At 37.9% G+C, this 20,717-nt stretch overlaps 1 protein-coding gene across 1 annotated transcript in view; it reads right to left on the bottom strand.

Annotated features, from left to right (window-relative positions):
• ano1a (anoctamin 1, calcium activated chloride channel a) overlaps positions 1-20,717 on the bottom strand; it is a 64,358-nt gene extending 43,641 nt beyond the window's left edge. The window contains exons 1-3 of the mRNA XM_088413377.1: positions 20,615-20,717; positions 11,785-11,924; positions 2,079-2,417 (exon numbers count right to left, since the gene is read on the bottom strand). Of these exons, the coding sequence (XP_088269503.1) occupies positions 2,079-2,417; positions 11,785-11,874 (429 nt within the window). The 5' untranslated portion in view covers positions 11,875-11,924; positions 20,615-20,717. The remainder of the gene's footprint in view (positions 1-2,078; positions 2,418-11,784; positions 11,925-20,614) is intronic.

Below are 20,717 nucleotides of genomic sequence, written 5' to 3'. Positions count from 1 at the left end.
GGTGGTCTGTGAGTGTCGTCGCGGCAATCCCTGAACCCGCTGGTGGACACCAGCGGTAAGGGATGCCGTCAAGCTGAAGAAGGAGTCCTACCGGGCCTTTTTGGCCTGTGGGGCTCCAGAGGCGGCTGACAGGTACCGGCTGCGAAGCATGACTTTGAAGGTTGCCATAGAAGATGGATGGATGGATGTCTTTTATATTCAGATGTTTTAATTCTAATATAATAATATTGATAATAATAATAGCACTTTATATGTACAAGGTGTTCCAAAATGGTTGACCCAACTCTAAATGGCCATATCTCAGAACCTACTGTACTTGATGGATCTTCATGAAACTAAAAACAATTTATGTTAAAGGTCCTAAATTTTATTAGTTAAATTTACTAAGAAAGGTAAAAATTTTTGTCGGTTGTATGTCAGATTAATGTTTTATATATATATATATATATATATATATATATATATATATATATATATATATATATATATATATATATATATATATATATATAAATACAATATATATATATATATATATATATATATATATATATATATATATATATATATATATATATATATATATATATATATATATATATATAAATACAATATATATATAAACATAGTACATTAACATATACCACAATCACATGCGACCAGGCATTTTGGTTGGTCAGTCTCCCTTTTTATTCTGAAAACCCACTGTGAATAGTTATAATAGTTTGTGAGTAACAGTTTTAATGGACCTAGCCAGTCTGTAACAATACAACATTCAACAAGTAGGCGAGTGCAGGGTATGCCAGCAAATTGCGTTTGATTGGTGATTTGGATCCTTATGAAATATAACAGATCGCCTTGTTGACCTGAAAGAACTGCCCAGGAGACATTTATCAATCTCGAATCAATCAAAACTTTGAATTACTTATTGTACCTTACAATATAAAATTACAATATTACATGATACAGGGCATTTAACAAACTGTACACTTAGCCTCACTTGCTATACTGTCACTTCCTTGGTGATTTGTAGAGCTGACATGCACAGAATTGTGATAGTTACAGAAATTGTGCAATAAGCGCATGAACACATTAATTCAAAATAGAAATAATTTGTTCAAGAAAGCCATCCTAGATCTACAGTATTTATACAGGGCAATAACTACAGTATATTTGGATTTCGAACATTCACCAGTGTACTGATCCCATGACGATATTTGCTCCATGCGAGTGTATGCTGTGTGTGTGTGTTTTTTGCAGAGCAGTATCATAGGATGAGCTGAGACTGACCATGTTCGAGGGGGACTTATTTACATGGTACAAATTCATCAGATTACAGACAGACAGACTTCATCATTCCGTTTTGTTCTAAACCTCTATTTAACAGGGTTGTCAAACTCATTTTTATGGTGGGCCACATTATAGTTAGACTCTCTGTCAGAGGGCCGGAATGAGTGTGAAGTCAAAATAAAGGGAGGAAAGGGAGTACAATTGGAGGAGAGGAAAGGAATGAAAGAAGGAAGGAATGGTAGGATGAAGTGAAGGAGGGAGAGAAAAGGCGAGAAAAAAGGAAGGAAGGAAGGGATGTGAAGGAAGGAAGAAGAGAGAAAGAAGGAATAAAGAAATGAAAAAATAAAGGATTCAGGAATGTGAAGGAATGAAGCAAGGGGAACAAGGGGAGGGAGAAGGAAGGAAGGAAGGAGAGAGCGAGAAAAGGAGACAACTCGCAAGTATTGTATTTAAGCCAAAAATTTCAAGTCAAATCAGTACTTCATGGCGGGCCGAATCTGGTAACCCCAGCCTTGAGTTTCACACCCGTATACTAATCCCTGATTTGTAATCGTTCTCAGGACTGAAGGAAGTTGACTATTACAGCTACCGATTATACAGCAAGAGTCACTACAAACAAAAAGGTTTCCTACATTCATGCAAGACTATACATTCTGGGTAAGCCGAAAAGCTGGGAACCCTCTATAAGTATGTTTTCCATAATATGAATGTCGTTTGATACTTTGTGATTATTCAATGAAAAACATGTGAAACCAATATTGCACCTAATTCATACATGTTTTTCTTACCTCATCAGCCTTTTCCAATTCCAACCCAGTTTCTCTAAGGTTTTTTTCAAACTCTTCACGTCTGAATCTCTTCTCATCATCAATTTGTTGGTCTTGGGCAACAATCTCAGGGTCTTCTTTAGGCTGTAAAGGTGCGCGGCTGCTCCTCGAACTCAAACTGCGTCGAAGCCGGCGTACAAAGTTGTTATCACCAAACTTGGATGGTTTGTGATGAAAATTGCCGGGTTTCTGGATGTGGTAAGCAAGCACATAGTCCACTCGCCGCTGGCCATCAGCAAAGTATGGGCCTAATTGAGGGCACAAGGGTGCTCTGTCTTCTGAATTAAGAGTTTTCATTGGCTAGAAGAAAAAGAGAAAATTCTTAAGCGATTGTTTTTATTTGATATAACAGAGGCACTGTAATCTTAAATAGATACACATACCCCCACACACCATAATAATTTTATATGCATTGTAAAATTAGCATGTTGAATCCTTTCGCTGCTCAGTATATTTAGTGTGTGAAAAGTGATGTTGGTTCCTTTTGGGGCTTGGAAACAATGTTGATCAAGTCAGCTGACTTTGAAAATAGGATCGCCGAAAAACATCCACCATGAAGCAATCAAATCAACATATGTCCATCGTTTTTTGACATCAAAATATTAATCATCATCCATCTACACTTTTAGTCAGCAAAACCTAAACACTTGGGAACATTTTTGACAACTTCGTCCGCTATGTGAGTTTTGAGCTCACAGAAAGAAAGGACGTCAATCAAGAAAAAAAAAAGAAAAAAAGAACACAACTATCTTTACGAGTGCTGCTCACACTGTGAGGTAACGATGATCAAGTTTGTTCAACCTTGCTTCCGAGTAACTTCAAAATAAAAGCGTCCCAATGTCGTTTGTTTCACACATACGATATTGCTTTTAACTTTTAAGTGAATTGATAGAATTGTGACTCAAACAGTAATATATATTTAACAGGAGGAAAGCTCTTTTTGTCTTTATGACAATGGCACAGAGGAGGACCAGTCGCCTTTGGGTTCATCCAATCAATCAAGGAGAAGAAAATCTTGTCCGAGTGCAGTGCTTTTTCTTTGTAAATCCGGATGTAGATCACGTTCTGTTTCCTGTTTGGTGCTTTCTGAACTGTGGAATTGGCCATGGCGCACGACTGTGGAGCAGATCTTTCAGGTCCTGCGTAAAGTTGGTGTACAGCGGCGCAGCCAAGACGAAGCGCAGAGCGTCGGACACACAGGATGTGGTCCACTCTCATTCATCAACATGGCTGCATTGTGGTCTGGCAAATGCAAGTGCAACATTTCACGCCGCTGCTAACGAATGCATTTGAAAGTAACGGAACTGCTGATTGTGTAAGCATTATAAGTGGCTTTTCCTAATAAATATTTCTGCCGCCTTACTGCATAGTTCAACAAGACATAAGGGCAGAAGAAGATCACAACTGCTGCCCTCATTGGTCAATAGTCATGCAAATCATGTGCCTTGTAGAACTACCCTTTTCCCTCATGAAACTCACATACGCTGTTATGTTGAAGCATAGGAAGCGCGGGAAAGAGCACCGCTGCACTGGAGTGTTGTAAAACCTCTTACCTAGATTTCTTTTGTAATAAATTGGAATAGTAAGGGACAGCAGTACCGTTACTGTACTGTATAAGGTTTAACAATTTGAGATTTAGGTAAATATTGTATGCATACTGTAGTAGTTTAATATCTGAGGTGTGCCCTTGGCAAGTGCATTTACAGTCAGTGCATTTATAACTCATCCGTCTGGCATGCAGGGAACCTTCATAGCACGTCTCTCCGGCGTATAGTTTTTTTTTTTAATGGAAAAAAAAAACTGCGATGCACTGAGGGCGCAAAGGAGCGAGGATAGTGTATATATATATATATATATATATATATATATATATATATATATATATATATATATATATATATATATATATATATATATATGAGAGTTCCGTCATTATTTCTGGCACTTGAATCATCCATCATCACTTCTGTCACCAAAAACATCAAGCCCAACAGACCTATGTCATCCTAAAACAAAAGACAAAGCTTAACCTTACATTCTTCACTTCAGTCACTCAATCGTCCATATAAAGAAGACAATACCAAAGAAGAAAAAAATACTACCCTAGCCTGTATGTTATGGCATTATATTTGTGCCACAATTACGAGCGTGTGGAAAAAATTTTGAGCATTGAAAATAAAACTGAGCGAGCGAAAACAGATTTTGAGCGCAAAAAAAAAGTTCTTGAAAAGAAGTTTCTCGCTCAAAATTCTTTTTTGCTCGCTCGCAATAGCATTCTCGCGCTCAACATCTCGCTCGTTCGCGATACTCCTCCCTCCCTCGCTCAACATCGCGTTTGCTCAACATCGACCTCTCGCTCGCTCGAGTCGTCCTCTGTGCTCGCTCAGTTCTGCTCACGCGTTACGTTTGTGCCACAAAACCAGCCAATCAGAGCTTGTAAAAGCACATTGATTGACAGCTTGGAATCCAATTAGATTGCTTGTTGTGTTCACTTGGAACGGGGAAACGAGAGTGTGTCACATCGACGTGGGCGGGAGGGGTGGGCTTATATTATTAAAGTACAAAAACTAACAAGGTATTTCTGTCAAATGATACAATACAGTAATAATAATAATATTAAAAGTAACTCTCCAGCCCAAGTCCGTGTCGACGCACCCTCGTTTGCCCTTTTCAAGTGAACACAGGGCAAATGAGAGTGCGTCAATGGATAGCGTACAAGCAATCTCATTGGATACCAAGCTGTCAATCAAAGTGCTTTTACAAGCTCTGATTGTCTGGTTTTGTGGCACAAACGTAACGCGTGAGCAGAACTGAGCGAGTGCAGAGGACGACTCGAGCGAGCGAGAGCTCGATGTTGAGCAAACGCGATGTTGAGCGAGGGAGGGAGGAGTATCGCGAGCGAGAGCGAGATGTTGAGCGAGAGAGGGCTATCCCGAGCGAGCAAAAAGGAATTTTGAGCGAGCAATTTCTTTTTCTGTGTTCAAACTCCATTGGCGCACGCTCAAACTCTTATCATTACGCGCTCAATACTTTTTTTCTTGCTTTCAAAATTTGTTTTCGCTCGCTCAGTTTGATTTTCTCCGCTCAGTTTTTTTTTTTCGCGCGCTCGTAATTGTGGCACAAATATAACGCCATAGTATGTTGTTACATACAGTGTGTACTATATATTGATAAAATGTGTTCCCTCTGCATTGAAATGCCATTAGCAATCACATCCACTAGGGAGCATACACATTGTTTTGATTCAGGCAGGCACACTTCAGCTTTTGAAGTTATTCTTTCAAAGGCCATTTACATAAAGAGTTACATGAAACAAACAGTGCTGGGAGTAAAGCATTACAAAAGTAATGTAATTACTGTAATGCATAATTTTTAGCTGCAATACGGTAGTACAGTATATACTACACACAAAATAATGGTGACATTTTACTTGGTACAAATGAGAGCAAATGAATGCAATACATTACAATGTAATTTTTGGTCTTAAAATGGTGGGGGCGGTTTCCCCCAAATTCTCAAAAACACACCACGAGATCGGAGGATAAAAGTTCGGGGCAAAATGTTTACTTCCTGTTAGTATCTGTTACAGCACAGATGAGTACGGCGGCAGCAGACGACAAGTTGAATATGGAAAATATGTTCACAAGATGAACATACGCCTATTACTTTCAGTTCATCAGAGATAAACAAAACAACAATACAAGAGTTAGGTGAACTTTGTGCGTGACACCTAAAGAGCTGTCCACTTCACCAAATAGCACTAGTAATTTGAAAAACCTTTTAGAATGAAAAGAAAACACCCAGAAGATTGAGAGTGTGGATAAAATAGAACAGGCAAAAATAGTCCTCCCTTGCTCAGGCATGCTACTTCGACCTCAAGAGTTTAGGAGCATTGTTTCGGAGTATGTCGTATGTAGAATATATGCTGGCGCTTTCCACAGTGGATTCACCAGCACTTTGAAACCATGTCAGCAAGATCCCTTTTGCAACTAGCAAGGTAAGTTAATGCTAATTTTTACTGTACAATTGCTATTAATATTAGTTTATAAATAGTACTGGTCAATGTATATCAAAAACACGTTAAACAGTACGTTAAACACAATAACGATGATGTAGGCTAGATGCTAAAGTTAGCCCCACCGAGCTGACTGACTGAAATTTGAATATCAACATTGAAATTGTGAAATGCACTGTTTCTGCCTCAGGCATAAACAATACATAATTATGTCGTGAAGCGAAGTAATAAAGGAATTAAACTAGAAAAAAAGATTTTGTATCTTGTCTTTGAGGGTTCACAACACAATACCATTGGAATGATTTGTACAGGTTTTAGTCTTAAGCCAACCTTTTACTGGGTGTGTAATGAGCGCAATGACCTTAATAGAATGGCAAATCCATTCTTCCAGTTATGGTGGTGAGAGTAATATAAAAGTAATGCAATATTAGTAAAATGCATTACATTTCAAATACAGTAATATTGTAATGTAACTAATTACTTTGAAATGACAGTAATACGTAATAAAAAATGGAATACAGTTTGGAAGTAACTTGCCCAACATTGGTAATGTAACTAATTACCTTAGAATAACAGTAACAAGTAATAAAAAAGGCATTACAGTTTTGAAATCACTTGCCCAACACTGGATATATTAGACATTTTAAATTGCACTTTGGTGTGATTGTGAGTGGGAACGGTTGTTCGTGTTTGTGCGCCCTGCATTTGGCCGGCAACTAGTTCAGGTTGAATAAGCGGTTAAGAAAATGGATGGATGGATTGATTTTACGTGTTGTTGTCACCCCAGGTAGTTATTCGCGTAGCAAAATAAATAATGCATAACAGTTATGAAGTAAATTGCCCGACACCGGAAACAAAATTCAATTATGAGCACATACAGTATAATCTATCCCATACACTACAGCAGTGGTGTCAAACAAATTTTTATTTTGGGCCGCATTGTAGTGATCGTTTTTGTCAAAGGGCCGGAATGACTGTGAATTCAAATACATTTTAAGTGTGTTGATCACACATTTACCAAGATTTGATATCAGAAGCCGGCAAAAACTGTTCAAAAGAGATTTGGAGAATAAGAAAACGTTTGTTTTTCTTCCACCCAATTTTTAAAAGTTAAAGACAACTTGCAATTTTGGTATTTTAGTCAGAAACCTGAAGTCACATCAGCATTTCAAGGGCCACAAAAAGTCAGGTGGCGGGCCGGATCTGGCCCCCGGGCCTTGACTTTGACACCTGTGCACTACAGATAACAAGGTTTTGCTGATCTTAATTTAAACATGCGCGATGTGGCTTAGCATGATCTTGCTGAAATAAACAAAGACATCCCTGAAAAAGACATTGGTTGGACGGCAGCATGTGTTGCTCCAAAAACTTGATGTAACTCCTAGTCGTCCATGGTCACTCACACCTCGATACCATCACAGATGCTGGCTTTTGAACTTCAAGCTGATAACAATTTGGATGGTCTTTCTCCTCCTTTGCCTGGAGTACACGATTTGATTTCCCCCAAAAATTTAAAGTGTGGACTCATCGGACCATATCGCACTTTTACGCTTTGCATCTATCCATTTAATGACTTAGAGCCCAGAGGAGGTGCTGGTGTGTCCGGATGTTCTTGATGTATGGCTTTCAATTTGCATGGTAGAGTCATATCACACACGTGTAGATGTAGCGACGAGCTGTGTTAACTGAAAACAGTTTTCTCAAATGTTCCTGAGTCCTCGCAGTATTTTTCTTTACACATTGTCGTTAATGCTGAAGAGCTCTGCATATCATCATATCAGGGAGCGCGAATCCCTGACTGGGTCAATGGTAATAATAAATGACTGAGGGATCGAAGATCACGGCTGTTCATGGTTGGTTTTAGGTCTTGGAACTTACACATAGAAAACTCTCCACATTCTCTAATTCTTTTGATGACTTTATGAACTGTAGATGATGGACTCTCTAAATTCCTCACAATTAAACATAGAGAAACATTGTTCTTAAACTATTGGGACTATTGTTTCATGCAGTTTCTTACAAAGTGCTGATTCTCACACCATAGACAGCCTTTCGGAATGCTCCTTCTGTACACTATCATGACTTTCACCTGTTTCCAATTAACCTGTTTGCTAGTGGAATATTCCAAAGAGGTGTTTTTTTTTTTTAGTTTCAACTTTTCTTGTCTTTTGTTCCAATTTTTTTGTTTTTATAGGTATTGATATTCAAATTTGCAATGACTATATTTGCACAAAAATAATAAAGTTGATCTATTTAAACATTAAATATCTTGTCCATGTCCTCCAGTGGTTCTCAAAGTCAAGTCGGCAGACCCCCGGGGGGTCCTTGGCCTGACCACAGCAATAATTTGGGTGTTTTGGAATTGATTTAGTTTATCCTTTAACAGTTACAGATTTGTGCCCTGTTTGGCTTATTCTTTGTTTTGTGGCGCCGCCTCTCGCCGCTGTTGATAGTGCATTTTGTGGTGAGGAAGGACAGTGTGGTTTTAGTTGGGAGCAGTTCCTGTCGGTGCGCACGCGTTGTTCCTTCTCTTTGTGATATCTGGCCCAAAAGTACCGGTGAGTTGTGTTTTCTTTGTTGGAATGTGATTATTTATGCTAATATGCCCAAAATTAGTCATTTGTTGGTCCAGCTTGTGACTGTAGATAACATGCTTGCTAATGTTAGTTTTTAGCTTCAGCATGTTATATCGTGTAGCCTTGTATGTGTTTAGCTCATTAGCATTTTTATTCGTGCAAGGTATTTCTTTTTGGTAAATGTTAGCATATGCAAATGTTTTGTATTGATAATCATACTCGTCTTAATCTAATTAACGTTTTTTTCTATTGAAAGGAATATCATTTGTAATTCAGTTATATGATTGATTCAAGCTATGCAATTTGTGTACATGTGCTTCATATATATAATTTTTACATTTGGGAATGAGTTATGTTTGGTGTATATACTTTACAGTTTTACAATATAAATGAGTGAAAGTGTACTACTGACAACTAAATTAAAGTAGAGTTACACTCATGTACTGTTCACTGTCTGCCTCCCGAGACAGAAGCCATTGTAACATCTAGGAAGGACAGAACATTAGATTTGAACTCTTGATTCATCTTAGCATTGATCTAAACAATCTTTTGATTTAACCATGAGGTATTTTTCCCTCTTTCTTCAGATAGTAGTCTTCAGAAATCATCTTTATTCTTAATTTCTGATTTAAAAGTTTGACTGATTTATTTGATTGATTTGTTGCCATTCCCTTTAATGCAGCTCCATCTAGTGGATGCATAACACAACCCCAGCCAGTACCGTAACTTCTATTCTATGCGCCTTATAAGACGGTGCACTTTATGTATGAAAACAGTTTCAAAATTGGTTATTTATTGAAGGTGCACCTTATAATACGGTGCGTTTTATAGTGCGTAAAATACGATAACTGAAAAGTAACAAATATACTTGTCAAATTGAATATGTAGCTGAAAGAAAAAGGCCCTTATGTTTGGCTTATTGTTTTTTTGTTTTTTTTAATTGTTTGTTTTGTTTTTGCAAATATTTGCTATGGGGGTCCTTGGAAAATTTGCTTTCAAAAAGTGGCCCTTGAGTTTGAGAACCACTAATGTAATCTACTCAGTTAAATATAGGTTGAAGACATTTGGCATATCATTGTGCTTTTTTGTACTTTTAATTTTTATTTTATGCAATGTGCCAACTTCATTGGAATTATATTCTTATTTTTATGAAAGTCAAATTATAATAATGATATACAGTGGGCCCCCGGGTTACGAACTTAATCCGTTCAGCGGCAACGCTCGTATCTCGAATTGCTCGTATAGCGGGCAATCCAAACCCATGTTAATTCGTGAATGCGTGCAACGCGCGCAGAAGCCTTAGGTAAAATCATCACGCTGTATACATATATTAATATTGAGTGACATAATCTACTGTACAGTTGCATTAAATAACAAATACAAAGGAAAAATGACTTTTACCTTTGGAAAGACGTGACTTGGGCTGAGATAAGCAGAGATGAGCAGAGATGAATGCTCAAAGTCAATACGGTAAATCAGATATGCTATTGGTCTTACAGTGTCACAGTAACTTTTTCAGTCAGGGTTTTCTCTACTTCCTTACATCCCAACCAGCTGTGCCATCAAGCTAGATAAAGGCGTTCGGCCAATAGCATATCGGCACTTCTGTGATTGACGTGTGACGCCGGCCAATAGCATCTCCGTGAGTGAGACCGGGTGACCTTAATCGACCAATAGCATATTGGCGTCTCCTTGACTGACTGATACTTATTGGCACGTTTTTTTGAAACGGTTGGAATGTATTGACATCTTATTGATTAAAACACATTTAAACCTGTGACGATTTTTTTGTCCTGCAATCGGCACACTTAATTTCATGTCAGCTGTTTTTCCCGACGTGAATTAAGCTGGGTGGAGGCGGAGGGGAGGTTGTGTGTGTTGTATTAACTAGGCACCACACTTGTAGCTTGTTCGAGCGTCAGTTCACTGTTGGTTTCAACTCACAGAATTGCAACAATGGCGCTGTCCCAAAGCATGTCGGGAGGTCGCCGACTAACATGACATGCAGTTTTGTCAAGCGACCATTAAATAGCACTGTAATATCACCCGTAACAGGGTGCAGAGATTAACGTCTTGAGTTAATATGGCAACGCAGATAGGCTATTACAGATAGGCTATTACAGTCTTACAGTGTTACAGTAACTCTTTCAGTCATGGTGCAAATCACGGAGATACTAAAACATCATCCTCTTATTTCTTCCTTTACCGCTGCTAGTAATTTTAGAAGCTATGTCTAACAGATAAAGTTTGCAAAGTCTTCAAAACATTCCGTTTTTCACTCATTTTCTCTACTTCCTTCCATCCTGTCCCATCAAGCTAGATAAAGGCGTTCGGCCAATAGCATATCGGCATTTCTGTGATTGACGTGTGACGCCGGCCAAAAGCATCTCCGTGAGTGAGACCGGGTGACCTTAATCGACAAATAGCATATTGGCGTCTCCTTGACTGACTGATAATTATTCGCGCTTTTTTTTAAACGGTTGGAATGTATTGACAATTAATTAAAAAAAAACACACATTTAAACCAATGACAATTCTTTGTCCTGCAATCGGCACATTTAATTTCATGTCAGCTGTTTTTCCCTTTAGCTGTACAAACACTACACTTAAATGGTAATATATTTAGACACCGTGAGTGAGACAGTCAGTGTGAGGTTGTAAGACCAATAGCGTTCACGTTGCCGCCACAAGTATCTACTGATGAAATTAGATGACGCAACTGCTGAATATGTTGACGCAGTTAGGCGAGAACATTTCTACATACTCAATGGCTGGTTTGTCAGAATGCTCGTAAGGCGAGAGGTTTGTTCGTAAGCGGAGGACAAAAATCTCCCTGATCCACGCTCGTAAGGCGAATTGTTCGCAAATCAGGATGCTCGTAAGCCGGGGGCTGACTGTATTCATTGCGTCTCATCTGACTTTTTTTTTTTTTACATTTAACATTACTCAAAACAATAAATACATGTTAGTTTTCAAGGCTTAATGTACATTAGACCACTTAATGTACATTTGGCATGACTAGTAAAACAACTGTATAGTTTCCTATTCATATAAAAAGACCGATGCATTTTCCTACTATGGAGTTGTCATCCCGGGCTTTGTTGTTGTCCATATCAAGGTTTTTCTCCTCACTGGGAACTGGTGAATAATTCTCAATTCTCCGCATAATGCAGAGCTCCTCAGCTTTATGGCTGACTGTCTTCGGTGTGGAAGAACCTTAAAAATGTACAGAGAGATGGATTTAAAATCAATGTATTTTCAAAACAATAGTTTGACAAAAACCCATTCAGTTTGAAAATACGCGTGAGGGTCGCTGAAATCGTTTGGGGATGTGAATACAGTAATTGTTACCAACTCTGGCTAACGAGGCAATGAAGCCAGCAAAGCTAAAGCGGCATTTTATTTTATAATGTTGTTTTTGAATAAATAATTGGAAATTGACCCAGTTTCTCATAAGTACTTGTGCAATTTGCAATTTTTCTTTTCTAAACTTCAGTAATAAAACAAGTAATAAATATACTTGTTGGCAAATTTAATCTTTCAGTGAATAAAAAGGGCACTTATTAAATTTAATAACGCAAATAAATTTTACATTTTACTTTTTTTCCTGTTTGTTTTTTTACGTAAATATTTGTAATGGGGGTCCTTGGAAAATTTGCTTTTGAAAAGGGTGCCTGACTTCAAAAAGTTTGAAAACATGAGATCGTTTCACGAGAAATTGTAGATGGCAACCTACCTTGTTGACAGTGGACCCGGCACTGGCTTGTTGTGTATGGAAAAGTTGCTAAATGCCACTGCCCTATTTTGAAAAGTTGTGGGACACATTGTCCAAATGGGAGTGAAAGGGTTAAAAAAGGCATGCATGTGTTTATATGCTCTGTTCTTTTTCTTGTTGTTTATGATGTGCTTAAACTTTTAACAAAATAACTTTAAATTAATGATATCTCTTTCCCCCCAGCAACTCACCTCAGAGTGCGATTTTAAACACCATTGTTCAAGTCCTGAAAAAGTGTGTGGTTTTTTTTCCCACATAGGGCGCAAATCCCTGACAATGCCTAAGGCAGACATGTCTAAAGTCCATCCCGGGGGCCAAATGCGGCCCGTGGTTAATTTCTATCCGGCCCGCAGCCTCCGTCATAAAATCAATAACGTCTGGCCCGCATGGAGAATTAATACGTTGGGCAGCAGCGCTGTTACCTGCGTGTGCTAAATGCTGCTATCTATAGGCTCAATTAGGAACAGCAAATTAGTATATGAGTCATTGACTGTATGAGCCCCTAATTTTCTAAAATGGCAACAATCAACAAAAGAAGTAAAGTTGGGCTGCAGTGTGACGCAGTGAGCTGCGGTCAGCACCAGCAGCTTCATATCGCCAACTTTTACTGACAGCTGGATGAGGACAAGTTTCCAAGAGATTCGAGCATTTGGTAAGAAAATGCTAAGCTTGTTCGGGTCGACGTTGTGTGAGAAGACATTCAGGGTTATGAACTCAAATAAGAGCCGTGCGAGGACACAGCTATCAGACTCTCACTTACAAGACATCTTGCGGACAAGTCATTTTTCATTTACAATAAGTCTGAAAACTTTTTTTTTTTTAAGTTTTCACCCCAGAATAATAAACATTTAAAAATCCAATCAACATTTATAGTTAATAATTTCATATTCTAAATGAGCCCTGCACTTATTTTATATTTTAAATGAGCCCTGCACTTGTTGATATGACAATTACTTGCTCATTTCTGTTATTGTGTTTAAAAATTCTATAAATATTACACTGCCATGGTGAGATATTTTTTTTATGTTTCAAATGTAATTTGCACCCAAGAGTACAATTATATCTGCTCAGCTGTTACAAAAAAAATAATTAAAGTGTTAAAAAAGTGAAGTGAAGTGAATATTCAATTTCAATATTTAATGTCAATTCAATTTTGATATTCATGTTTCAAATGAACCAAAACACATAGATAGCTGAAATGAAAATAAAAAAGCAAATGTTAAACACAGAACGGCTCGCTGAAATGTATTTAAATTAGTTGCTGCTATATGTAAAGAACGTCTGTCAAGGTTGGCCCCCCTACATTTTTAACACACCAAATCTGGCCCACTTTGCAAAAAGTTTGGACACCCCTGGCCTAAGGTAAACAGTGTGGAACTAAGTGGCAAGTTTTTACCTTATGTCTGTCTTGAATTGATCTTGACACGCAACAACTAAAATGTTTTCAGGAATTGTGTTGCTCTAGAAAAACAAGACAAAATAAGCTGCTACTACAGAAGGCATTGTTCAAACAGCCAAATACAATATTAAAAGTCCAAATAAGTCCGTCGGTGTTTTAATATGTTGTTGAAGGAATTGTATAAAATATGATAACAATTCAAGCTGAAACCTGCTTGAAAAATAGTGTTATGATACTGTTCATTTTGCCAAATGCCAAATGTGCTGTGACTGATGAACAATATTTTCCTTGATGATAAACAGAAAACTACGAGTGCCTCACCACTTCACATTTGATATGATTGAAAAACTCAAAAAAACTTGAAAAACATTCTCTGTATATAATATGGGAAAACGAATTTAGTCAGCAAGATTTAATGTTTGGGAGATATTGACATTGACATTGACATTGACAAATGTTCTACACCAGTGCTTCTCAATTACATTTTGCCAACGCCCCCCCCCCCCCCCCCCCCCCCCCATTGACGCGCTTACTATAAATTAGAATATCAATAAAAATTGTATAAGTATTTGTAAACCTGTATCCTTTTTAACAGTAACAAAAGAAAAAAAGCAATATAAATCAACTTTCAACAACTGTTAATTATTTTTACAGTGTCTATATGGGTTACAGCTTAGTCTAAAACAGAAAAAAAAACAGGTGCATCAAACTCCCTGAAATAAAAAAAGAAAAAAAAGACGAAATTCTTATTTTGCACTTCACATGGCAAAAACAAGGCCTTTTCCCTTTGTCCATCCACACCCTCCCTGTCATCACCTCACGCCCCCCCTAGGGGTTGGCCGCCCCACTATTGGAGAAGCATTTCTACACAGGACACACTTTAAAAACTGGTATTCATTGAGTTTTTGAGTTAATATTGGATTTGCATCTTTATATTTGACTAAGAAATACAATTGCATGGAACCAGTAAAAATATTAGTGAAGTCAATGGGCCCCATTTTCTTAGACAGGCACCCATGCGTTTGGCAGAAAAATGAGTACATCTTCATTTTTGTCCCGGGGTGAATTTGATAGACCACTCTCCACTTCAATTGACATTCCAGTGTATTCTAATTTACGCTCCTGACGCATCTGGCAGTTTGGTGACCAGACGTAGGCCTGATTTTAGGATAGCTAAAAGCATTTCTAGGTTCTAGTACAGGTTGTAGTGTGTGCCATTTTGGTGAATTTGATCCAGATACTCGCAGACAAATTCTGAGTGTCCGCAGATAAGAGTGCTGGATGTCTCAAAATAACTCAACAGTATTTACAGAACTGGGCAATCCATCACCAAAGCACTGAGTCACTGACCGAAGGCCCATGTTTGGCAACAATACACAGTGACCAGTACACAGACTCTTTGGCGACAGATTTTCCAGCTTTAATTATATATAGAGCACTTTAAAACAACCTTTGTTGTGTATAAAGTGCTTTACACAGTATAAACAGTGTTAAAACACAAATTAAACCAATAAACAAATACATATACAATTAATGTAAAGTAAAATAATTTAGAAACAAAACATATATACAATATGTCAATCCCAAACCTCATATTGAGTTGAAAGCCAAAGATTAAAAATGTGACTAACATTCAAAAGAAGTTCATTCCAAAAAGCAGAAAAAAGCTTGAGCTCCTCTGAGTCGGTGCTTATTGGCATCTCCAATAGCATCTGGTCTGCAGACCTGAGACTGCAGGCATATATGTAGGGGTGGAGTACCTCAGCGAGCTAAGGTGAGGTGAGATCATTTAATGATTTGAAACCAAATAGAAGTATCTTGACATTACTGCTAGATGTACAGGGAGCCAGTGAAGAAGGCCAGATTTGGAGTTACGTGCTCCCTCTTACAAGCATCAGTTAGCAGGAGAACAGCAGAATGGTTTGCGTTCGCGTTGTCTGCAGCGTGTTTGTAGGGCAATAACTTCAGATAACAGACAGCAATAGTGAATAGCTACAACCTATTTGCCAATGCTACGAAGAATCCCAGTTAAATAAATAAGAATGAGTCAACAGGGGACCCGGATGGCTTTATCTCGCAGACCACCTCTAAAAATGTCAAAGAAACGGCTTCAAATTTATTTAATGCGATGGAAAAGGGGAGATGCACAGATGCGCCACATGTTGTTTGGGACATAAGCCTTAGTTGTAGTCGCTTTGCCGATAAAAAATAACAGTGGAGGAGTCTGTTCAGGGCGGCATCCATGAATTATCTACAGCTTATTTTAGCTCAGATCACAGGGGCAGCAGCTCTAGCAAAAAGCCCAGAATTTTTTCTCCCTAACCGATTCATCCAACTCCTCCCCGGATCTTCAGACATTCCCACGCCAGCTGAAAGATGTAGTCTCTCCAGCATGTCCTGGGTCTTCCCCAGGGCCTCCCTGGTGGTACTTGCTCAGAACACCTCACCAAGAAGGCATACTAACCAGATGCCCGAGCCACCACAGTTGGCTCCTCTCAATGCGGGGAAGCAGTGGCTCGACGCTAAGCCCCACTTGAGAGACAAGGCTTCTCAGCCTATCTTTGAGGGAGAGCTCAGACACCCTGGGGAGGAAACACATTTCGCCCGCTTGTATCCGGGATCTGGTCAGCTTGTGACCATAAGTGAAAGTAGGAACGTAGATCTTCTAGTGAATAGAGAGCTTTGACCCTCGGCTCATCTCCTTCTTCACCACGACAGACCGGTACAGTGTATGTTTCACAACAGCCATTTCACCGATCCGCCTGTTGATCTCCTGCTCCATCCTGGTCATCCTCACTCGTGAACAAGACACTTAAACTCCTCCACTTGGGGCAGGATCACATCCCCGACCCGAAGAGGGCAATTCATCCTTTCCCAACTGAGGAACATGGCCTCAGATTTAGGGATGCGGCTCTTCATCTCAACAAATTCACATTCTAGTACATTTCTAGTACAATTTGATCGCTGGAACTTAATTATCTGTGCCTGGGTGCCTTTAACTTGCATATATCACCATTGAAATCACTGAGTTGATAACTCAGATTAAACCAAACAGAAATGTTGTTTTCTTCCATTTGAGATTAAATATGATATGCATATGGGGCATTATTTAAGTAGCCTGCAGACAACTCAAACAGATCCCCAAGGCAACAATATGGAAATGGAAAATAATTGTTATTATATTTTATTATATTATTATCATTTCATGTATCCATGTATTTCACTGTTGTGCAAAGGGGATGCAGTAGAGTTTTAAATGAATTGATTACTTCAACTTGATTCATTTGCAGTTTTATATATTTATTTATTTACTGTACATCTTTGGCATAAGTATGTGTCTTTATTTGGTTATTTGATTTGCATAGGGCAGCTCGGTGGAAGAGTGGTTAGCATGTCCGCCTCACAGTTCAGCGTCCTGAGTTCAAATTCAACTCACTCCAACTTGTGTGGGGTTTGCATGTTATCCCTGAGCCTCGGTGGGTTCTCGCCGAATTACTCCCACATTCCAAAAAAAAGCATGGCAGGTGTTTTAGACACTCTTAATTGTCTTTAGGTCTAATTGGGTGCATGAATATTTGTTCATCGCTGTGCGCTTTGTGATTGGCTGGCAACCAGTCCTGGGTGTACTTTTTACTTTTAACTATACCATATTAAAGTCAATTTCAAAGCCTGTAGTTTTACTTAAGTATATATTTTGACCGGCAATTTTATTTTTACTCAAGTCTGTTTTTACATGGGTGATTAAACAGACAATTTAACCGCTGAAATGTTTTCTGCTTTTGCAAGTTTAGCAGATCCATGGGCAATGTACAAAATGAGGAAATGGCATGAGGGGATGCAACAAGCGCATAATGGTTCTGAGGAGGTCTTGTGATGCCTTAATGGATTCAAACTACCATCAAATAACATGCCTCGGTGATTGTTGAACACTGAATTTACCTATTGTTTGCATATAAACCGGTTTCTTGCCATTAATTTTGTCAGTTAAATATTTTGAAATTAAGCTAATATTGGATTAGTTTTATAATGTGGTGTTTGACAAAGAAACACAAGAGCATGAAAACAACATACTAAGTCAATGTTTCAATGTCACTATTAATTATTACATCTATCGATGGATGGATGAATTGATGGATATATGTTTCATAATTCAACATAAAATAAAATAATGAAATAAAAAGCATGTTTCTCCTTTATGAAATAACATGTTTTGCAATTAGTGTTTCTGTGGTCTGCTACAAATGCTACAAATTGTTGCATAATATATAAAAATATATAGCTCCCACCCCCAAAATGCTCTGAAACACTATAAATTTATAATGTTATTTGAAGCAGCTGATAACATGAATACAGTTCATGTGGTTGCCTTGAGACGGCGCTCATGTATGTTGTAGAGTTGTAATAGTTGTAGTGTTGCAGAGAACTTTGTTTAAGTGATTTTTTTTGCAGCAATTTTTTTTTTTTTGAAGCAATAATATTTACTTTGAGCATGTAAGTCGACTTAAGTAGAGTTTAACTCTTTTATGCCATGGACGAGAATGTTCATCATGTAAACTACTTACGTTTTTTTTTCTTCCAAAATACCTTGGTGTCACTCAAAGCATCTATGTTCAAACAGTAATTACTAAAGAACAGATTAAGATAACAATCCTACTTTCTTTTCTAGATCAAGAATGGAATCCAAGCTTTCATATGGTATCACCGATGTCTACATAGCCATACAATACAATATTCTGTCAGTCTTGAAAGATGTGTCAAAAAGCTAGAAATTGCCTTTGTTGCCTTTTCAGATAACGCTTGGCAATGAAAGAGCTAAGGTCATTCCACTGGATGTGTAATGAGTGTAATGAGCAACATTTAGAATGGCAAATCCATATTCCCAGGTATGTTGATGGGAGTAACATACAAGTAATGAAATAGTAGTCTAATGCCTTACATTTCAAATACAGTAATATTATAATGTAACTATTGAATAACTTGCCCAACACTGATTTTCAGAAAACTAAATATTCTATCTAATCTACACTATCTAATTTCTTAAACAGTACCTGCATTGCAATTACTATACAACGGTGAGGTTTAAAGTAACTTGCGCAAATGCTGAGTAGACTCCTTGTTTAATATGACGCTCGAAACTGATCACAAAATGTGTTGGGACTGTACATGAAACCGTTGCTTAAAAAGTGCGCGTCCGACTGAAAATGACTGAATAAATGAATACATTCATGAATAAATAAATAAATAAATAAACTTTGACCACATTAACTCCCCCGCACCACACACACAAACACACACACACACACAAACACACACACACGCACACACACACACATAGCTACACGAAAATGAATGAAATATTTACGTCGTGTTTTATATCAATCGTTTCAAACACCTGGCTTTGACAAACACTGTGACGATAAACAAGGTTGTTGGTTTTTGTATCGTTTTAAACATGCGGAGTACCGGTTGATGAGAGGTACTGTAAATTGTAAAGGCCGATACAGATGAATCTCGGATGGACTACATTTATTTAAATAATAGCAAATAACATCCCCATCACACGCACGCGCCTACGTACATACAAGCAAATGCGAGAGAACACGCGCACGCACATTCAATATGGCAAAAAATTGCGCTCTCACCAGTATCCTCTCTCTTGTCTTGACCAATTAAACTGCCAGTCGCTTGACACTCCATTTCGTTTAACAGCTTCTGACCCGACAAGATCCCTCGCTGTAGTATATATATAATCTGTGTATGCACTTGTGCCCACGTGGTTTATAACTGCCTGTTTTGTTGCCTAGACACGCATGACCCGGATGACTAAAACGAATATATATATATATATATATATATATATATATATATATATATATATATATATATATATATATATATATATATATATATATATATATATATATATATATATATATATATATAAACGTTTTCCTATTGAAATTTGCTCTGTTGTCTCGCAGTTTATTTAATTATAAAACACTAAGCATGGCGTGAAACCTAGTCAAAAAATAATAAATCAAACCAGATCATTGAAGGTTTCATATATGGCTTTGGCAATGTATGTATGTTAACAAGCGAATGACAAAAACAAATATTTATACCTCGAGAAAACAAACAGCTGAATTGATTTGGGTGTCAGCAATTGACCTATTTTGGCACAGAAAACGGTGAAATTATCATTAATAATTTGTCGTAATGCTGCAGTGTTTTAGTGAAGAAGCGTCAACGATCCAGTCGGTACCACCCACTTGCGAAGGATATAAGGAGGGAAGAAAATACCACCACAACCCACCAGTGTTTACGGGGGTGTTTTAAACATCAAGGTGGCAAATCTCTCAAGTCGCCTACACTTCCAGAAAAAGCACTTTAATCATTCGTGAGAGTTAAAACCTGCACGTGAGTGGTCAGTGTGCGTAGCTTCGCAGTTGATATGGAGAAGTACAATGAACTACAACACCCAAAATGTAACCAAATAGTGTTACGGTGAGAAAAATGCGATGAGGAAAGGCATCTGAAATCTTTCCCTTCTTTTGGGGCTACAATATGTTTTCCAACTCATGGCCGTGACGTTTGGATGTTTATTTCAGTAATTGTCATTGTTAATGGCATTATTAACTTTGAACAGAAAACACAGAAAATTACATAACGATTAAATGTGAAAAAAAAAATAGGTTACCACAGTAAACAACAATGAACATTAGGTACCTTTACCTTTTTCAGATTTTACCTTTTCCAGCACTGTTAAAAAGGTTCCGAATGATTGGAAAATTTTACAAAATAATTCCAGTTATTGCCTGTGACACTTCCCTCTCAC

This window comes from Hippichthys cyanospilos, chromosome 4 (genome assembly GCF_059441005.1).
Source record: "Hippichthys cyanospilos isolate Australia breed blue-spotted pipefish chromosome 4, RoL_Hcya_1.0, whole genome shotgun sequence".
Lineage (NCBI taxonomy): Eukaryota > Metazoa > Chordata > Actinopteri > Syngnathiformes > Syngnathidae > Hippichthys > Hippichthys cyanospilos.
This window is presented reverse-complemented; position numbering and strand designations above follow the sequence as displayed.